We start from the raw sequence: 21,944 nt of genomic DNA, 5'->3' as shown, positions 1-21,944 counted from the left end.
GGTATTACAGCTATGAGGTCCTAGTAATGGTGTTAGTTAAAGGTTGCAGGCTCCAATGCAAAATGTCCAACAGGGTCCATGACTGTCATAACTATGGTGAGTTCTCCTTCAATGGAAGTCTTCAAACAGAGGCTGGACAGACATCTGTCTGAGATGGGTTAGTGAATCCTGCATTGAGCAGGGGGTTGGACACAATGACCCTGGAGGTCCCTTCCAACTCTAACATTATGCAATTTTATCAAGCCTTTAATGATATTGGTTTTCTCATATGGGCCAAATAGATTTTTTGGGAAACCCTAGATGCCAGGGACTGGGTGCACTCACTATAGCTATTTCCCTGGTTCTTAGATCCATCTGATTAGGACAGCTAGTGCGTGGGTTTGTATGTACTATGAATTCCTCCTAAAAACATACTGATCGATCTTTGTACTATTGACTCCAGTGCATGAATGAGAGATCGAGAAATAATATTGTGCGCTCTATGGAGGATGGGAACTGATGTGATGTGCAGATCTGTTGTCAGCTCTACATAAGGAATGGATAATTAATAATATGATAATACGTCTCATATGGGAGTTTGCCCAAACCTAATCAAAGACTTCACTTCTATCATTGAGTTTCATGAGCAAACTCCAATGTCAGATCCCCGTTATTGACTTTTCCTGAAGAAGCTGTCAATCATTCTTGAGAGGGGGATGCCGGCCACACAAGGCCTAGTTTCAGTACTCGGGGGGGGGGGGGGGGATTTTTTTTTGTTTTGCTCATGGTTTATACAAATAGGCTTTACTAATTTTCAAAGCTAAGTACAGGAGTTGCATTATTTAGGTCAGGAAATTTTCTTTTCCTGGTCGTAAGAAAAAAAAAAAAACAACAAGTTAATGAATCCTAGGAATCTCGATTAAAAAAATGGGGCAGATAGATCAAAACTGTTCGAAAGAAAGCCATCATGCCTTGCTCCATTCAGTCTCTATGCCAGTGCCGTAGATATCCGAGTACCATCATCGGCTTCTTCCACTAAATAGTGAATGTTTTGCGGAAGTGCTCATGTTCAACAAACACTTTATTTAGGCAGGGCACAGAGCCCCACTCTTTGGGTTACTGGACATCCCAGCTGTCAGTAAGTTATCCCTTACCCTATGAATAGGGGTAACTTATTATTTTGGGAAAAACTGCTTTGACTTGCAGTTTGGATGGGGTCAACCAAGGATCCATACAGTAAGCCTTTAATAACAACTTATCAATTACTCAAGAGTCCTAATAGCTTGTCCTACACGCTGATCCATTAGCTGCTGACTGAGCTATAGCTGTTAACAGTTCTGTATTTGCCAGGACTATCCCTGTTTTTAAATACAATCCCAGAAAATTCATCAGGATTCCAAGAACTGACTCTTTATACATATTGATGGAGTAGAGAAATACGTGATAACGCTAAATCCACTCTCCCAAAGATTCAGCATTTCACTCAGCAGCTCAGTGTGTCAACTCTTTATGCACTGCATCAGTCACTTCAGATATTTCTTATGCTACTCAGTGGTATCCTGTCTGAGCATGTTACACCTGGAGGTGAAGCAATACCTATTTTTCAAATACAATCCCTTCAAATCCATGGTTCTTCCAAGAACTGACTATCTATACTCATCCATGGGGCAGAGAAATACATGATAACGCTAATTCCTTTCTCCCAATGACTCAGTATTGCACACAGCCGCTCAGTGTGGCACCTCTTTATGTGCTACATACATCATATCTGATATTTCAACTGCTACTCAGTGGTATTTTGTCTCAGCTTATTACACCCTACCCCTATTATTCAAATACAATGCTATCAGATCTATGGTAACGCTAATTTCCCTCTTCCAGTTAATCAGCATTTCACCCAGTAGCTTAGTGTGGTAACTATTTGTGCGTTACATCTATCACTTTAGATATTCCTTCTGCTACAGTGGCATCCTGTCTGAACATGTTTTAACAAGAGCATATGTCCTACAAAATGTATTGATCCACACATCACCAATCTCTCGCACACACATGCAGCACTTCACAAAATTTTACAGAGTTGTGAGAGTGTACATATAATCACATGGCATAGTATAAGACATTACATTACAGAAATCAACAGAGATATACATGAACTTCTGTTTATACCATCCAGAATTTCACCAGAAGGAGTAGACATTGTACTCGATTGCTTATGTGGAGAAAACACTGGAAAAGGAATTGGCCTCTTGAAACCACTGGGAACGTATATTTTATATGGTAGGTTGGATATTTCTGTTATTCAGACTAATGCACTTCTTCCTTTATATTTACTTCTTTTATGAATGGGAATGCTCTGAAATCAGTAAGGAGCCCTAGGCAAATGTGATTTTTACCTTAGCTTTTATCAGTGCAAAATCCATTTAGATTTCCAGAGGGCAATTAAATACATTAGGTCCAGGTAATCATTTGCATTTTTCTTTGAGTCACTTGTTTTTTGTGGTGTTTGTTGAGGTTTTTGTAACAAATTCTCCAAAGTTGTGCACTTGATTTATGAATTTTGCGCAAATCAAAAATTCTCGTTATTTTGCTTTTAAACTCTACACTCTCATTGCAACACCGAGAAGGAAAATTTGAGTTACAGGATGGATAGACATGCTACTAATGAAAAAAAATCTTGATTTATTCAGTATTGACTATGAGCATCATATGCAGAAACCCCCACACTTACAGCCCTGGCTGCTATCAATAAAGTTATTAATGGTTGTTTGAGGAAGGTTTCCACGCTGAATGCACTTGGGCAAATCATCAAGATCCGCGTCTGGCAGCTCCTTTTGCAGTTGTTGACCAATGACGTCCCAGATGTGCTCGATAGGAAACAAGTCTGGAGATGCTGCAGCCATGGTATCACGTTTAGGCCACACAAGCTGCCACAGTAGCACAGGCAAGATGCAGCATAGTGTTGTGTCAAAAATCGACTCCTGGGACACCTTTGAGAAATGGACTCTTCACTGGTCCCACGATTGATCCATTCAGTACTACAAGTGAAATGGTACATCTCATACCAAGCCTAAGGCGTCACAGTGTCTATACAAACCATCAGAAGGCGTTTGCACGACATTGGTCAACAAGTGAGACGTTCAGCTACAGGTGTCCATTGACCTCACGCCACTGCTCTCAAAGGCTATCATGGCGCCTAGCAAGATGGCAATGGAGGCTGAAATGGAGGTCTATCCTCTACAGTAACGAGTCTTGCTTTTGTCTTAGATGCAATGACAGCCAGAGATTAGTTTGAAGACCACGTGGGCATCGCCATAAAGATTCCTAAACAAGGGAACATCACACCAGGATTATGGTGTCGGGTGACATGATGAACAATATCTGGAACCCTCTAGTCTTCATTCCAGGCACATTAACATCTTGCTGTTACATGGATCTGGTCCAAAGTGTCTCAGGAGCAATTTTCCAACCTGAGGCCATATGTTGCTTGTGCTACTGTGAGAATTCTGCATGGCCTAAACGTTCTCCCATGGCTGCAGCATCTCATTTCATCCATTGAGTACATCTGGGATTTCATTGGTCAGCAATTGCATAGGGAGCTGCCAGCAGAGGATCTTGATGATGACTATGTCCAAGTGCATGTAGCGCAGCAGAACATTACTCAGACAACCATTAGTAACCTCATTGGTAGCAGCCAATGCTGTAAGTTCATGTGACGTTCATACTCCAGTTTTGAAAACTTTGTCTCCTTTTTCTTCATAATTTGCAGATCATTACCGTGTCTATCCATCCTACGATTTCCATAATTCCACAACTTTACCTCCTTGAAGTTAAAATGTCAATGTAAAGTAATAGCCCTAAAAAAGTCCGCTAAAATGTCACAAAATTTCAGTCGTACAAAAAAAATTTGGGGAGGTAAGATAGAGACTGGGGTACATTTGTGCCCATCTTTATAACTTTTTAAAAAGTTGTGATTGATGAATCACCCGAAAACATCTGCATATCTCTCGCCCCCACATTGAAGAACATAAAAAATAGTCTAACAGATATGAAATTGAGTTTAGGTGAAAATGAAATGAAGAATAAGGCGCTAATGAAAAACAGGCTAAAAATAATAAATCGTTCCCTACGGTTTAGCGTTAAAGACGCATCTGTTTTTCTCAGTGTCCTGTTCCCTTTGAATCATTTTACTATGTCAAATTCCATTATTTTGAAATTCTGCTAAATTAAATCTGTGTTAATATTCACATTGCAAAATACAGACACCGCCCACTACGTGATATAATTGCCAAAGAATTGTTTTCTAATTAGCGGTGTATTAATTTTCAAGTTATCACTCTATACTTGGCACATTCTTATTGGTCCTTTAATTAACTACTTCATTGTCAGGAGCTAATTACCATGATCTAGCAAGTAACATGGCAGATGAAGGACATGCCACAGAGGGACATGTTCAGGCCTCCAAATACAGAATGAGCTCGTACCCACTGGGTCACTTTTAAACTTGACTTGTTCTTGGGCTACACCTGGACGTTACAGGAATGATAAATCGCTATGATCGCTAGCGATAAGGTACAGGAGGTTCATGCGCCAAAATACCTTGCGCATGCGTAGCAGAAGCCCCGGCCTGATAAGACGCCCATTCATCTACATGGCATTACGTGTAAACGTCACGTGTCATAGCAGATATTGAAAGCGTTGTCAATGTCGCGGCCGGATCCCAGCATGAAGAGAATTAAAAAAAAATGTTTGCAGAGTGAGATTTGCAAGCTGTCTAGTTCATCTCTTTGTATACCATTCAGTGCGTGATTTCAAAGCCATACGTAGTAGGGCTAATTCCACACTCCCAATGACTCAGCATTTCACACAGCCGCTCAGTGTGGTAACTCTTTATGCTCTTTATCCATCACTTTAGATATTCAGGAGCCAAGATTAGTCTACATAAATTCTTGGAAGTGTCGTAGAGTAACTCAACAATTTTCCTGATTTTTTTTTTAGATGTACTTTTACATTTTTGGAGTTGTCATACCTGTCAGAGTTTATAGACAAGAGGAGTTTCTGTTCATGCGTACATATGATCTTATATATGAAGTGTTTCTTTACAGGTTCATCTAATATGGTTACCGGTGAAACAAAAAGCTTCTTCAGTTTTGCCAAATCAGTGAGTGTCAACAATTATCAATTACTTGTATCTACACTATTTCATGTTGGATATGAAGATTCTAAAGAATGAATAAAGCATATAGAATACACTCATAAAATAGAATGTTGTGGGGAACCTCCTCCTCTTCTACGTCTAGACCCCAGGAAGCCATAATCACTGCTCACCATGGCATCAAAAAGTTTACATGGCCTCCGGGATCGAAGATATTTTTGATTCAGGCAGTTACAGCGGGATGTTGGCTGTACATACTGCCACATAAATTCCATCCACATGTAGTACTGTTGGTCCACATGTAGTACTGTTTCTATATTTGGAAAGGTTTTATGTTAACCTTCAAAAGGTTCTCAAAATGGCACCACCACAAATGATGACAGATGTCCAGTTGACCCTTGGTTATGGTATGATTGCGTAGAACCACAATAAAATCTAGAACAAAGGAGCAATGAAAATTGAAATTCTAGAAGAGGAACTGCTAGAGGGAAAATTTAAAGAAGGCTTCATCGTAGGGATCAGCCCCAATAGTTGGGGTGCCACTAAGTAGACATTGATGGGCTGTATCCATAACCCACATAACCTAGGGATGTAGCTTTGGGCTCCACATCCTAAAAGGGATATCGACAAGAGTTGGTTTTACTAGATTATTACACGGCATGGAAGGTCTCTCCTAATGTGAGAGGTTAGATAAGTTGGCCTTGTTTAGCTTAGATAAACGAGGCCTCCTAGCAAATCTAATTTATATGTATAAATACATGTGTGGTCATTACACAGGACTAGCACATGACTTATTCCTTCCTAAGACCATACTAATGACCAATGAACAGTCATTACGTGAGGAAAAAAGGTGATTGTGTCAGCTAAAAGCGTTCTTTACAGTTAGAGCAGTCAGAGTGTAGAATGCCCGACCCCAAGTGGATGTAATGGCAGACCACATTTAAAAACAAGGTCTGAATGCTTTTCTATTAACCAATGGTATTGTGGGTTATACAGTGCCTACAAGTAGTATTCAACCCCCTGCAGATTTAGCAGGTTTAATAAGATGCAAATAAGTTAGAGCCTTCAAACTTCAAACAAGAGCAGGATTTATTAACAGATGCATAAATCTTACAAACCAAAAAGTTTTGTTGCTCAGTTAAATTTTTATAAATTTTAAACATAAAAGTGTGGGTCAATTATTATTCAACCCCTAGGTTTAATATTTTGTGGAATAACCTTTGTTTGCAATTGCAGCTAATAATCGTCTTTTATAAGACCTGATCAGGCCGGCACAGGTCTCTGGAGTTATCTTGGCCCACTCCTCCATGCAGATCTTCTCCAAGTTATCTAGGTTCTTTGGGTGTCTCATGTGGACTTTAATCTTGAGCTCCTTCCACAAGTTTTCAATTGGGTTAAGGTCAGGAGACTGACTAGGCCACTGCAACACCTTGTTTTGCCTTTTGAACCAAGCCTTGGTTTTCTTGGCTGTGTGCTTTGGGTCGTTGTCTTGTTGGAAGATGAAATGACGACCCATCTTAAGATCCTTGATGGAGGAGCGGAGGTTCTTGGCCAAAATCTCCAGGTAGGTCGTGCTATCCATCTTCCCATGGATGCGGACCAGATGGCCAGGCCCCTTGGCTGAGAAACAGCCCCACAGCATGATGCTGCCACCACCATGCTTGACTGTAGGGATGGTATTCTTGGGGTCGTATGCAGTGCCATCCAGTCTCCAAACGTCACGTGTGTGGTTGGCACCAAAGAGCTCGATCTTGGTCTCATCAGACCAGAGAACCTTGAACAAGTCAGTCTCAGAGTCCTCCAAGTGATCATGAGCAAACTGTAGACGAGCCTTGACATGACGCTTTGAAAGCAAAGGTACCTTACATGTGAAGCTCATTGTTCTTTGTGCCTGAACTACTTCTTAATACTTTAGGGGAACCAAACAGAATTCTGGTGGGTTGAGGGGTTGAATAATAAATGACCCTCTGAAAAGACTTTTCACAATTTAAAAAAAAAACAAAACAAAGAAATAACATGCTTTTTTGCTGCAGTGCATTTCACACTTCCAGGCTGATCTACAGTCCAAATGTCACAATGCCAAGTTAATTCCAAATGTGTAAACCTGCTAAATCTGCAGGGGGTTGAATACTACTTGTAGGCACTGTAAATAATCTAACAATAATGCATAATAAGTGGTTGATCTTGATGGACCTGTGTCTTTTTTCATCTCGAGAATGTGAATCCATAAACAAAGAATTGACTGCCCATGCTCATCTTTCTCCATTTACATCTGCAGAAGTTCAGAAAATAAGATATGCTTGCTTGTCAAATTTCATTCATACTGGCGCAAGTCGAGACTCCATTGGTGCCACCTCTGCCCCCAGATGTTAGGATGGGGAATACTTCTTTGATGAGGCACAAAAATGGGGAACCATTATTTCCTTACAATGACACCTGTAACTTCACATATGTAAGGTGAAATTTTCAGGGCTGACACCTAAAATGTTTATGTTTGCAGTGGTGGCAAGTGGAAAAAGTCAACCCCATCAAATTATATGAAGAGAACAAAGTTATGTCTGGGTTCTCGCTGCTCAACCTACTGTTCAAGCAAGGACGAGCCGGTGTGATAAGAGGCGTTGTAGACAAGCTTCTAGATTTGTACAATCAGAAGAAGATCAAACCATTGGTGGATTCATTGTGGGCATTGGAAGAGGTATCTTCATCATGTCATTGACATTAACCGCCATGCGTAGAGGTGTCCACCATACCTAGATCTTGCCTGTATCATAGGGAATGTTGGTTCTCAGTAGAACATTGCAATGAGCGTCTAGGATGCTGCTTGATATTTTCTTCTCCATTCTTCTTCAACCCATCTCCTAAGTATTTGATATTTGTAAAACATACTTGACATCTAGGCATAGAGCTTCGGCCACGTAGAATTAACCCATTCATTCCAATTCTGATGTTACCTTAGCCGTGGGTCTGCAGCAGATGTAAGCCTGTGGTCAACAACACCAGGTGAGGACCATTGCTTTGGTTCTCCCTGTGGTTACTTGGATAAGACCCTAATGTCCTATTACAGTTTTTTTTACTTCATTCCTCTTAAACCTCTCATTTACAGATAATCTCCCAGTCACTCAATGCAGGCCAAGGCAGTGTCTTTATGACCACTTTGGGCCAATTTTTCTTGCGTATTCCATTCTATACTGCAGTGGTGTTCAATACAGGGGAATCTGTTCAAAAATAACAAAATATTTTTTTCCAGCATCGAACGTTATGAAACTTTTCAAATCACTTTATTATTTTATTTATTTTTCATTTAATCCTGTAAAAAAAATGGCACGCATGTGGCTTCCAAACCCCAGCTTTTCACCAGTTTATTTGCCGCCTTCACTGTAGTGATATCATCCTGTACACATTTGGAGTACAGATGATGGCAGTGATGGGTCAGCTCCTGTTTCCTCCTCTGAATGTTGTGCAAAGTAAGCATGAATGTTCTGCTTATCGCCAAAGTAAGTGAGACAGCACTGCCATTATCTGTACTCCAAATGAGTATTAATGAGTATGAAGGCAGTCGAGGTTTGGAAGCCATTTATATTCATTTTTTTTCTATTTTACAAGAATGAAGACAAGTCACCTAATAAAGTAATTTGCAAAGTTTCATAACTTTCCATGGTGGGCAAAATTATATAAAAAAAAAATCTGAAAGTTTAGTTACGGTTTTAAAAAAAATATATTAAATCGTGTTGTATACAGACGGCACACCACTCTGAGAATTGTGCCGCAGTCTTTATACAATAGCATGATATACATAGAGAATAGTCTAGGCATCCTATTCTAATGGTGTAGAACATCTCGCTGGTCCTCCTAAAGTATACTTCATGTAGGAGCCTTTCGGTCATACCTATAGTGTGGCATTCCTTGGAGGTATGCATAAGGAGATCCTCCCGATGTACAAAGTGTAAAGGAGTCACAACAGTGATTTACAAGGGTGAGATCAAAGTTCTGCCTTGCCGACTATTGACGGAGTAGGGGTCTACATAGGAATAAAATGTTCATATATAGTCGTTTTCGGAGCTTCTGTCTGCTGACTTATGACCACATTAAAGTTCAATATGTTAGGAAACAAATAGACTGCTAAATCCAAAAGGTGTAAAAGTTTGAATGAAACCCAATTACAGAAATTATTTTTTTTTGCCCAATACATTTATTTAAGTAAAAAAAAAATCCTCAAAGAGGAATAAAATCCGAAACCACATCAAAGTTCAGTGTGCTAGGAAAGAAATAGCCTGTTAAATCCTGAAGGTGTAAAAGTTTTCAAGAAAACCAATTGCAGAAACTATTTTTTTAACCCCCAATACATGCATTTAACTTTTAAAAAAGGGGATAACCCTGTTAAGCCCTCTTTACCTCAATTGGAGTGTATGAAGTGGTAAAACCAGCCATGTAGGGAGCCTTATGAACATTTTATTCCTATGTACACCCCATTTATCCCTAGTCGCCTTCTCAATAACCCATCCCGCAAAGGATAAAGAATTGGTAGATATTTCTATTTTCTGACTTACCCCCTCACTTGCTTGGTCATTGTGAAAAACCTACAGAAAGAAAGAACCCTTGGTTCGGTCTCACAGCCACTTTGAATGTGTGGAGTGAAAAAAACAAGCTCTCCCACAGGGTGAAAAAAGCTGGATATCCTCTAAGAACCAGCTTTCTTCTTCTTAGAGGAAAGCTATTTTGCATAACTTTTAGAGATCATTGCCGTGCCTATAAGTCTCCGCTTTTCAAGGAGAATCAATTTTCCCTACATCACAATGTAATGGTAAAGGAGACAAAACCAGACATTTATGACCTTGTAAAGCCGTTGCAGAAGAAATTCACTTAGGACCACAATGTTCGCTTTGCTTAGTTCTTTAGTTGCATAAACAGGATCAGTAATCTGAGCTTCCTGGGTTTCTATGAGATTTCCTGGTGAAATAAGACTTTATAATGTCATTAACATTAGATATTTATTTTTTTGATCAAATATTTTTGTTTTTTGGGGGGCTTCCAGGTGAAAGAGGCAATGCAGAGAATCCATGACAGAGGGAACATTGGAAAGCTGATATTAGATGTGGAAAAGGCTCCAACTCCGTTGGTAAGTACTAATTTCTCCGAACTATTTTTGTGACCTATTTAGCAGCAGACACATTTTAGGCTTTTGGGTGGACTTGTGGTTATTCACAAGAGCCATCCTGATTAAGCCAAGTTGCAGAGCAGACCTCAAGGGAGGAAATAAAATCCTGACAATGGATCCCTCATTAAGCAGGATCTTTAGAACTAGCCATGGGATGTCCTAATTTTTTTTACCTATCCAGAGAAATTTGGCGCTTTTGAAGGACCATTTGGTAACACTGATCTCAAAGGGGTTGGCCACTTTATAGAAAAATTGACTGCCATGTGCCCGCTCCATACCCCAGAGCTTCACTTGAAGGTTCTCTGCTGCCCATGGATATGACATAGAAACAATGGACAGCGTCTGTCTCTTTTTCTGTAGGAAGATAAAATGGTGATTGTCTAAATCTATAGCTGGATTTTGCACACAAAATTACTATCTCCTAACTCCTCCATACACATAAACATTCATCTTGGTCGATCACTCATGTGTTTTCAAAGAAGAGAGTGGAGAAGGCCACTGCCAAAAGGGTTTGGCAGTGGCTTTATCTCCTGAAAAACAAATGGGTCGGACATTAATATTCAAACTGCCTGTCATTTATCTTTCTCAAAATCATCTGTCACCGAAAAGTCAGGAGACCCACATGGGCATGACGCTGTCGTTGATCCAACCGATATTGATTCAGTTTAGTCTATTGCTTATGGCGACCTTTCGCACTGATGTAAACGGCCAAATAAAAGCTCCACTCAGAGTTCTACTTGCCATGGTTGAGGAAGTTTTGGCATGGATGGAGAACCAGGAATCTCAGTTCTAGTAAGGATCTAATTTTTTTTCAATGATAAAAGTTTTAGTCTAGAACTTTTTTCTCACCTGTTGTCTGAATACGTGGTGCTGTAATAACCACTAGAACAGAAATACAAGTGCCCATTGGCATTGTCGCCCCCATAATTAGACCTTATAAAATTTGCATTATTGCCGATTTTCGGTCCAGTTGTCTGGTTGACAATTGTTATGTGCAGGCCATTAGTTGTCACATAATATATATTTTTTCCCGGTTCAAAACGTCTCACAATGAGATGACGAGGATATATTTCATCCCTATCTCTCCTCTGCTCCACCATGGATTTAGCCGTGAAAATCCAGCAGCCTGCGGTGTTAGCCTGTGGCTGATAAAGCCTATGATGTGAATAATGCTTTCTCCCGCCTTCTCCCATAAACCAAGAATCCAGTATGACCAACCTCAGAGGGCTTATGTTAATAGAATATAGAATGAATCTTCCTTTGAGTTGTGCCGTTGAGTTAATTCGGGCTGACACTGTTGATACGGAGTGTGATATTACCACATGCTGCTACAGTATGCAAACAAAAGAAGATTTTACCAATTATCCTCCTGGCGTCTGTTCCTTAAAAAGAAAAAAAATTAAATAGTTAATGTACTGTCGCTGTGCTGTGCCCACCATCTGGCACTGCAGAAACTAAAATTACTTAATATGCTTGCTGCTGCTCAGTCTCCAACCAACTCTAAAGCCCAAATGACTGTGGGGGTCCTGAAGGTTCTTTTGGCCTGAGTTCTACATAGCATATGGTATGTGCATCCTCTTAACTATCCGCTGGCATTGAGTCGATCACAAAGTTTCCATCTGCTAGGATTCCCATTTCTCATCTCATTGGAAACCTGGCACTTTTCTCTGCAGCGCCTCCGCAGGAGACATTAAGTATTACACAGGATAGGTCCTCCAAAGTGAGAGATGCTCTTTGTAACATCTCTATACATTGACCAAGAGGAGGATGCTGAACAGAGGACCACCTTCTATTGACTCATAAATCCTTAAAGGACCATGGCATTGAGGACATTCAGTAGAGCGGCAGTCAAGCACGCATGCCCGGTCTTCTGTTCTAACAATCGGTATAGATCTTAATAGTCCTCTAACAGGCGTCCTTATATCCTAGTTAAGTTTCCCAAGTTCCTCATGGTTTTTAATCCCTTGGGGCATTTTTAAAGACAATTATCAGTTGGCAAATGTACCATACTTAAAGGGGTTTTTCCCATCTTCATAAATAGATATTGTTGGATAGTGCTTGTAAACACAAGTAATTATGCAATTTACTCCTTATTAAAAATTTTCATCCGTTCTTGAGATATTAACATTTTTCCTTTGTTTACAGCTCATTACCTTGGAGACCGACCACCTCTGCTAGACAGTAGAACATGCACAAAGCTTACAAGCTCTTTTCTTAATTGAGCTTGTAAGCACTATTTTGAAGCTGGCCAGGATCCCTGATGCACGATGTTACCTCTTAATTCGTGACAGCTTCAGCGCAGTAATTACAAGCTAGGCAGCACCGGTGGTCGGTATCCTAGGCAACAAGCTGTAAACAAAGGAAAAAATGTTAATAGCTCAAGAACGGCTGCAAATTTTAATAAGCAGTAAATTGCAAAAGTGCTTGTTTTTACAAGATCTATCCGACTATCCATCTACGATGATGGGAATAACCCTTTGAAGAAAGTCAGAGAAACACTGGAAAGGTCATACTGACTCCAACCTCCTAAGCAGTGGGGTAATTAGAAGATTGTGGGTCCCAGTACAAAATCTCCAAAAGGGCCCCAGCTATCATGAAGCTTTAATAGTATTGGTCTTCACTTATTGGACAAAGGGACCTTTTGGAACCCCTTGGTGGAACTTCTAGAAGGAGTACTCGGTGCAGAAAGGCAATAGACACTCTTTTGGTATTGATCTTGTGAATTAGGCCCTATTGATACTAGAATTAGGCAATGTTCCCTAGAAGCATTATTAGGGGCACTTTTGGTGCAAACATACAATGATAGTAACACCAGGTCTATAAGGCCCAATAGATTTGGTTTCCGTTCTGGGGACTTCCTCTGGGTTTTTTGGCATTTTATTATCCTGAGTGCTGACTGTGACCTTCAAAACTTAAAATAACTCATCATATGGTATAAAATGGAGGTCAAACAAACATCTAGTAATACTCAAAAAAATGAAGAAAAAAAAATAGTACAAAATAACGGTCTAATGGATTATGGGTTTTGGTACAGTTATACTTTAAGGTAGCTTTTTTATTTTAATTTTTATATAAGTCAATAGTACATTTGAAAATAATAAACTTTGTAATATATCTTAGTAGAAAAATCTATTTCTTTCTCTCGGACTGATCTATCATTCTCAGATCAACCGATTAATTTCTGTTTTCCATGAATACAAATTTCTCCTTTGCTTTGATAGGAGATGACAATTGGTACTCCTAATGTTGCTCTAGGGGTCTTTAGCTCCTGCCTTCTTTGCTCTCCATAGAATTTTAAAAGCACTAACTGCTCTTTGGTATATCTGTAATGTGAAAATCTGTCCTCGCTGTATACGGGTTTTACAGATTTTACCTGTGAATTGAGAGTCCAGGAGGAAAAAGAAGCAGATTTCTCTGACAAGATATGTTACAAAGTTGCTTATTTTCATGAGTACTATTGATTTATTAAATAAAAATTAAAACAGTGGTCTCTCTTTAAGTGTTAGATATGTGTATGGATCAGTGGTTTCTGCGAGCTTTTCTCACTAAACTTCTGCTTTCTGCGAGCTCTGCGCACTAAACTTCTGCTTTCTGCGACCTCTGCGCACTAAACTTCTGCTTTCTGCGAGCTCTGCTCACTAAACGTCTGCTTTCTGCGAGCTCTGCGCACTAAACTTCTGCTTTCTGCGAGCTCTGCTCACTAAACTTCTGCTTTCTGCGAGCTCTGCGCACTAAACTTCTGCTTTCTGCGAGCTCTGCGCACTAAACTTCTTTCTGCGAGCTCTGCTCACTAAACTTCTGCTTTCTGCGAGCTCTGCGCACTAAACTGCTTTCTGCGAGCTCTGCGCACTAAACTTCTGCTTTCTGCGAGCTTTTCTCACTAAACTTCTGCTTTCTGCGAGCTCTGCGCACTAAACTTCTGCTTTCTGCGACCTCTGCGCACTAAACTTCTGCTTTCTGCGAGCTCTGCTCACTAAACTTCTGCTTTCTGCGAGCTCTGCGCACTAAACTTCTGCTTTCTGCGAGCTCTGCTCACTAAACTTCTGCTTTCTGCAAGCTCTGCTCACTAAACTTCTGCTTTCTGCGAGCTCTGCGTACTAAACTTCTGCTTTCTGCAAGCTATGCGCACTAAACTTCTGCTTTCTGCGAGCTATGCGCACTAAACTTCTGCTTTCTGCGAGCTCTGCGCACTAAACTTCTGCTTTCTGCGAGCTCTGCGCACTAAACTTCTGCTTTTATCTAGATGGCCAACGACAGTACAGAAACCAGTGAGGCTGGCGAGGAAGAAGAAGACCATGAGGGCGACACTGAAAATAAGGAAAGGATGCCCTTCATCCAGTGATAGAGGTTGTGCCGACTGAAAGATTCAAAGATGGAAAAAACTCTCTTCTGTGCATCAGTGAACAAACTTGCTGTAGTACACTGTGTGTTGTTTTTGTCTGCAGTGAGCTGAGCTACTGTATAAACCGTTGTGTATATTGTGGCAGTAAGTGCCCACTTGGCAGCCTTTAGTAAGTGTAGCGATGTGTGAAATAAGCTTGTGATACATTTTAAAGATGCAGGAAAAATATCATTACAACTTATATATGGACCCTTCACCCCCTTGCTACTAGGGAGCTTAGTACAGTTATTGAATAAGAACCATACTGACATATATAGTGCTGATTTTTTTTAAAGCTCCTGTTAAATTAAAGCCTGCCTCAGATTTCCAAGCCAGGGTCAACGACTAAACGCTGCCGGTGAGCCCCACTGCCACCTTAACTCAAGTGCCAACCCTTTAGCAGTATTACTATGTTCTATTGTTGTGCCATATAGTTATCCGCGTCACCTTTATTCCACAGTATATAGACCCTCGGAAGCCCCAAGAGTCAGGAAAGTGCCAAGAGCCTTATCTCATTTTTTCAATGTAGATCACCTGATGGTCACATCTTCATTGCAACAAGGCCTAAAGTAGAAGCATTTTTGGACCTTCTACATAAAGTAGTCTCTCAGACACCTGAGGTCACTTTTATAACGATGTCTAATTTTTTTCCTCTGCAAAAATACCTCATCCTTGTTTGCCATAAGTAACTTAAAGCTTTAATACGATTAGCAAAAATTTTCCACCTAAAGTCACTAGTCAATAAATGCCTCTAGCTGCCATTTTATCTCGTATGGGCTAGTCCTGCTGCCATTTTATCTCCTATGGGCTAGTCCTGATGGGCAACTTTTTTTTCCACATGACTACTCTCACCATTGGTACCAAAGGGATGTAGAATTGTCTCAAGGGTCATTGAATGGAGACGGAGCGTAAAACAAATTTTATACCTTCATGCCCTAAGTGGCCAATACCTGCATCAAAATAAAGGGCCAATTAGTTATGAGCCCCCTTTTCCATGTATTGACCCTAGATAAATTTGTCATTCTGAAATCTGGATCATGCCATTTTTGGGGAAAATAGTAGAGGAATAGAATTTTTAAGAACTTGACACAAGAAGGTGACTTGTAGACATATAGTGACTGATAATTTTACGATCTTTTGTCACACTTGTTTTTTATACTCTTGTGGCGTAAAATCCTGTGAGTCTGTGTTGTTTGTATAACAACAGACATCTGTATTTTATTTATGTATGTCGATTTTAATGGAACGCTCTAGGAAAAACTGATACACTAGGTTTTATGTAGTGCAGAGCTCTTGGAGGGTGGGGCATAATTTCTATCTTTCCTCTGTCAGGCTCCACCCCCACAGAGCCATGTACAAGATAACACGGTGTTTTCCTGTAGTGTTTCTTTAAGGTAATGTAAAAGTGTCTGTAATGAAAATCCTTTGAAAGAAATTCAGTATTTTAGTAATGTTACGGGTTACTAAATCTCAGTATTTGGAAATTGGGAAAAAAGTTAACATTCAAAGGAAATGTCAAAATGTCAGGATTCGACAGTTGTTGACAACACATGCTTAAAGGACAGTTTTCTCAGAACCAGAAAGTGTAGTCACATTTCAATTGTTGCCAGGGTCATACTCTCAGAGGTTCAAGAAGCTATGATCTTTGGCGCCATTTGCCATGGTCCTCACTGTATATAGCTGAATTAGCTTTTCTTGTGCTTCTGTCAGGGCCATTTTGATTCCCCCATTTCACAGGAAGGGACAAGGAGATCTAAAATAGCTCTATGGTGTGAGGAATTCCACCAGTAACCCCCACAGCTTCTACAAAGGTGAGCAAAAAGATTTGGTCCACTCCAATCCGGCCCACCAGGGCAGTCTTCACTTGTCCATCCTCTGCCAAGTATCCATAGCGCCTAAGGCGTTTATTAGGTCCCTCAACGACATGACGTCACATGACACCTAGTTACAATTTATCACGCAAACCATCATGTGTATTATGCCATAACACCATGACATTGCCGGTCCTAGTAAATGCCAGGGGCTCCAAGGAAGCCATCAGCAGAAGTGAAAATTGCCACTGAGGACTAAAGTACATGTCAGAATCGAAGAGCGTGAAACATTTTGTGCAGCTCTACTTCTTGACATATTGTGAGGGTAGGATATCTATTTGTACAAAAAAAAATAATGTCAAGAGGACCTCTGGCATTTCTCAGGCCTAAACTCATTCCCAATTCCGTCCTAAGCTGTATGCTTGGGGTAAAGGCACGCAACATCTTTTAGATGTCGGGGATGTTGTTCCCGAAGTATCTGCTTCCGAATGTTTTTGCAGCCATCATCAATTTTTTTCTCAACTATATATTTAAACTGGTGAGTGGCTTCCGACTGAAAGCCATCTGAAAAATGGTCAGGTATCTTCTCTTAGCCACTTCTGGGCTTTTCAAACCTGACGCAGTTAAAAGCTGTTAATGAAGACTGAGCATGTGAACACCATGTCATTTTGACATTGCTTTACATATGTTTAGCCTTTTTCAAGTGCTTCTTCAGGTGAGTTCTAGGTAGAATCCTCCTGAAAAAGACGTTGTGTGCACATTACTCTTGAGTGATTTTCGACCAACTGGTTTCTAGGAATGTTTTGCCTGGCAACTAGATATTAAAGTCTATAGTAAGGTAACATATCCCTATAACCCAGATGGTTAAGCTCTTACAGTAGATAAGAAGCTAGGCCGGAGTCAGACCTTTAATTCCTCATAAAAAATGGACCTGTAGGTGTAAAGCCTCTTTTAGGGAATATTCAGTGTCTTTCACTAAAAATAAACATTCATTACTGGTATATACCAAGCAGTATTAATATATATTCTATGACATCTGTAAAGACATAACTTGAAGCTCCTGGACCCCAAAGCACAATGGGGTCCCCACCTACCGCATCATTTATAAAAGTGGTCTCTCTCTTCATGGTGGAGGAGCCTTTAGGCTCCCTCAGCCTCCAAGGCCCAGGCATGAATACTACCTTAGCATTTTCTCTAGATACCCCCCTACAAGGATCTGGATTTTAGCTTTCAAGCCATTATCACCTTGTAATTTCCATCATAAATGGATAATTAGACGGTCTGCCGTTATCAGGTTAGGGTAACTTTAGTCTAATGTGTACAGGAGCCTTACAGTCGCAATCCTGGAGTCAGTATTTCTAACATTTCTCCCAGAGCAGTGTAAACCTTGCTAAAATCCTAAGACCTATTATATTTGGGGGGCAAATATATGGATTATTCTTATCTACATGACCACAGGGATGGCACCATGTTTTGCCGCTGACTATGGAAACTTAGGACTAAAATCGGGACTTTTTTTTTAATATTTTTAAAAGTGCAGCAGCGAGTCTGTTATTTTATATTTCTAGGGGTATTTCAGTTATCAGAAGTAATTGCTGGGGGTCCGATCGCTGTGGACAGTAAGAATGGAGCATCGGTTATACATGTCAATTCTAGCAATGGCGGGGGTCTCAGACGTTGGCTTCCAATGATCTAGAAGTTATCGACTACGTTATGGATGGGGGATAATTTTTTTTTTTTAACCCAGAATACCCCTTTTAAAATTCCCAGTATCTATTAATGTAGTCATAGACCTTAAGATACGGTTTTGCCCGACATCCATTCCTCTTGACCATCCCATACACATGTATGCCTTACTGAATAAGCCAACGCCGCACTCCTCCGATGGATGCTTATGGCTTGTTAGGAGGAAGGATGGGGCGTGTTGACTGATCTTTTTCCCTTTGCGAATAAGGGGCTCTATACACAATAAATATCTATCAGCTGAACCATTGTTTATCCGGAAGCTCTCCTGTGTTCTCTAGGAGAAAGTCGCTGCCAGAAACCTGGTGGCAGCTTATCTTGCCAAAAACAAAATCAGACATTCTGTATTATTATCTGCTCTGACATCATATTTCAGGGAGAGTAGGCAGGGCACCATTCACAGTAGACTGTCGGATGAGTCTACCATTATCCGGGGGGGGGTTTCGGCTAATGTGTACGGAGACTTAAGTCAGGAAACATCCATGTACATGAAATGGTTGGCCTCCCGCAAAAATTTGGTAGGTTCAGCCAACATGTCACACAATAGATGAGGGGTCTTATCGAAATACCGTCAACTTGACTATCCCATCTCATTTCTTAATTTAATCATTTTGCATTCTACTGGGAAGCGTGAAAGCTCCAATTCTTGAAATTAGGGGGCACATAGAAACACAATGGAAAAAGCGCTATAAACTTTAATGACTCAAGAATGAAAGTAAACCCACAATTTCACCATTTCTAAATCTATCGCCTAACATACCTACCCCCCCCAAGCATGACAATTACTAGTAGATATTAAGGGTCCTCCAATTGATTGGATCACAATGTGCTGTAAAACTTATAGTATTGCTCGCTGGTCCATATTACGCCAGATACCAAGTTCCGAATCGTTCCTCTCTTATTGACTCCTGTTATTCCTTGTTTTGCCTTAATATTGTACAGTCTGCAACCAAGGCCAATGTGAAAAGGAGCGAAACTTTGTTCGGTCGTGTTTGTTGTTGTAGAGCTTTTGTTACCGTGTGCCTACAAAACTGTTTACATGAAAAAAATACCATATATAATTAAAAAAAGATCAGCATAGAAACGCGTGGGAGTTGTGTCGTTATTTTGTCGATTTCACCTAAAACTAAGGTCTCTTGTGTCTCGATTAGTGATAACCGAGTGTCTTTAAAAAATATGTTTGAACCCCCGCGTCATTCCTGTTTCTCCAGTTTTCTGGAGTAATTTGATCTTTATTAGTTGTTTTAGTATTTGCGCATTGTACTCTCAAGATTTACACCATTTTTTAAGTTGTTTTCCTTTGTTGATTTGTTGTTGTTTTTTGTTTTTGATCCTTGAAACGCCACTTTTTCAAATGTCTCATTTTTTTTTTTTAATGCATCTTACTCCAGTCCCTGACTGGAGTAAGCTATCTGGCATTTTCTTTTTGTTTTGTTTTTTTTTTGTAGGCAATCAAAGAGAAATGTGCAAAATTTTAAGAGATTTTATAACTTTTAGTGCTGAAAAGTTGCAAAAATTGTTAAGACCAACAATAAAGAATATTTTTTTTATTTTTCTCCAAGTCCATGATGATTATGCACAATTAAAATGCTTAGGTCCTTGAATGTACAGTGGAAAGACTTCCTACAATCAGTGATGTAGCCTTAGGTGGCGCAGCTATAAAACTTTCACCTGGATCTCATGGCGCCTTAGTAGAGTCCAAAGATCCATGCCACATGAGAAGACACACAAAATTACCAAAATTTTAAAGAGCAAAATTTATATTCTTAAAGACTATATAATCCTCAGCACATTTTTTTTTAAATTATTTAGTTATTTCCTAAATTCAAATTTAAGGAACTTTCTAAACATTCTTCACTAAAAATATACTAATAATTTTAGAGTATATCCTGCCAGCTCTCTGCCCCTCCTCCCTTCTTTTAGAGTTAGTGATAGCAGGAGGAAGGGTGCTGTAAACAGATCTTCAGTAGTGAGGGTAAAAAGTATCTCAGAAGGGATAGAAAACAAGATGCGCACGGAGGAAATAAGTGCAGGATAGAAGCTGCTGTGCTAATATATGCATTAAATCACTGAATAGGAGGATTTGTGGGTTATGATCCACGTTGCCAGCTCATCCAAAACAGACAAAATGTACAATTGAACAGTGGTTTATTCAATTGAATCCTCCTATTCAGCGATTTAGCTACAGTCGCGTGTCGACCGGTGGATCTGCGGCCGCCGGCACTATATGCCTATGAATCTTTTACATCCGGTGAGCAGTTACATTACTGGGAATCTTCTTTTAAATTGTGAGATAAGACACTATCTGTGCTTTTTCTTTCCGACAAGGAATATTACTAATATATGCATTAAGGAAGATGCACATCCTGCCTGTATTACTGAGAGAGAAAATCCCTCAAGAGAAAAATCTAAAACTTGGATCCGCCTACAAACTGTATTTTAGGTGGGTCTGAAAGTGAATGAAGATATTAAAATTGCAGATTAAAACTTACTGGAATTTAACCCCTTAAAAAGGTAATGTGGAAATATATTTTTTCATTTCAAATATGATCATTTGCTTTAAGCCACACAAAAGGACCACTCTGCATAAGCTCAAGCACAATCAGGACCCTCTGCAAACATGTAAGACACCAGTGTTGTAAATGGAAGATGGGGCCTGTGAAAAATTTTGCATTCAGGCCCAAAGGTTTCAATAATGAGTAGCGCATACATAGCGGATCTGCGGTAATGAGCTTAGCCATGGTTTTTCTTGCTCATTTTCTGAACACTAAACACTATAAAACATTTATAAGAATTCCTTCTCTTTTCTAACATTCGGATCGCTCTGAAAACAACTATTATGAATAATGCATTTCGCACTGCGAAATCTAGGGACCGATGTTCTCTGTAATCATTAGAATGCTGGTCGCCTAGATAGTATCTGCACATCTTCATAGCTGACATTCACCATAGTAGTCGGCTGAATGCACAAAAGCAGCTACAATTTATGTAGTAAGGTAATAATAACAATTTACATAGCAAAGCAGACACGAAACACACTGGGAGTATTTTTTTTTAAACTGTCTTTATTGCCCATAGCGACCAATCAGAATTCAGCTGTTCATTTTTAAATTTCTTTAAAATTAGAATTTTGGTTGCCGTGGGCAACAAAAAGTTTTATTGTTAGGTTTGATAAATGAGGCCCTTTGTGGGAGGGGATATCGGCATTGTTGTATTTTACTCAATAACCGTTTCATTGTTTTCTACCTCCTTGAATAGATGATAAATATTAAAAAAAACTTTATAACAAAAACAGTCCTGTACAAGCCAATGTTTTCCTTCCATTGCTCAGTAGCTCAATGCAGGCAAACAGAGCCAGGTCAGGGGTTAGCCAGGGCCAGGTCCGGGGTTAGCCAGGGCCAGGACCGGGGTTCGCCAGAGCCAGGTCTGGGATTAGCCAGGGGCAGGTCCGGGGTTAGCCAGGGCTAGGTCCGGGGTTAGCCGGGGCCAGGTCTGGGGTTAGCCAGAGCCAGGTCTGGGATTAGCTGGGGCCAGGTCCAGGGTTTGCAAGAGCCAGTTTCGGGGTTAGCCAGAGCCAGATCCGGGGTTAGCCAGGGCCAGGTCAGGGGTTAGCCAGGGCCAGGTCCGGGATTAGCCGGGGCCAGGTCCAGGGTTTGCAAGAGCCAGTTTCGGGGTTAGCCAGAGCCAGATCCGGGGTTAGCCAGGGCCAGGTCAGGGGTTAGC

General features: G+C 40.3%; 1 protein-coding gene across 1 annotated transcript in view; it reads left to right on the top strand.

Moving 5' to 3' along the window:
* VAT1L (vesicle amine transport 1 like) overlaps window positions 1-19,305 on the top strand; it is a 56,170-nt gene extending 36,865 nt beyond the window's left edge. The window contains exons 5-9 of the mRNA XM_069738847.1: window positions 2,153-2,256; window positions 5,082-5,137; window positions 7,632-7,826; window positions 10,164-10,247; window positions 14,530-19,305. Coding sequence (XP_069594948.1) covers window positions 2,153-2,256; window positions 5,082-5,137; window positions 7,632-7,826; window positions 10,164-10,247; window positions 14,530-14,628 — 538 coding nt within the window. The 3' untranslated portion in view covers window positions 14,629-19,305. The remainder of the gene's footprint in view (window positions 1-2,152; window positions 2,257-5,081; window positions 5,138-7,631; window positions 7,827-10,163; window positions 10,248-14,529) is intronic.
* The last annotated feature ends 2,639 nt before the right edge of the window (window positions 19,306-21,944 follow it).

Source organism: Ranitomeya imitator, chromosome 9 (genome assembly GCF_032444005.1).
Source record: "Ranitomeya imitator isolate aRanImi1 chromosome 9, aRanImi1.pri, whole genome shotgun sequence".
In the NCBI taxonomy this organism is placed as follows: domain Eukaryota; kingdom Metazoa; phylum Chordata; class Amphibia; order Anura; family Dendrobatidae; genus Ranitomeya; species Ranitomeya imitator.
The sequence above is the reverse complement of the archived record's forward strand: the minus strand, read 5'-3'. Positions and strand labels throughout refer to the sequence as shown.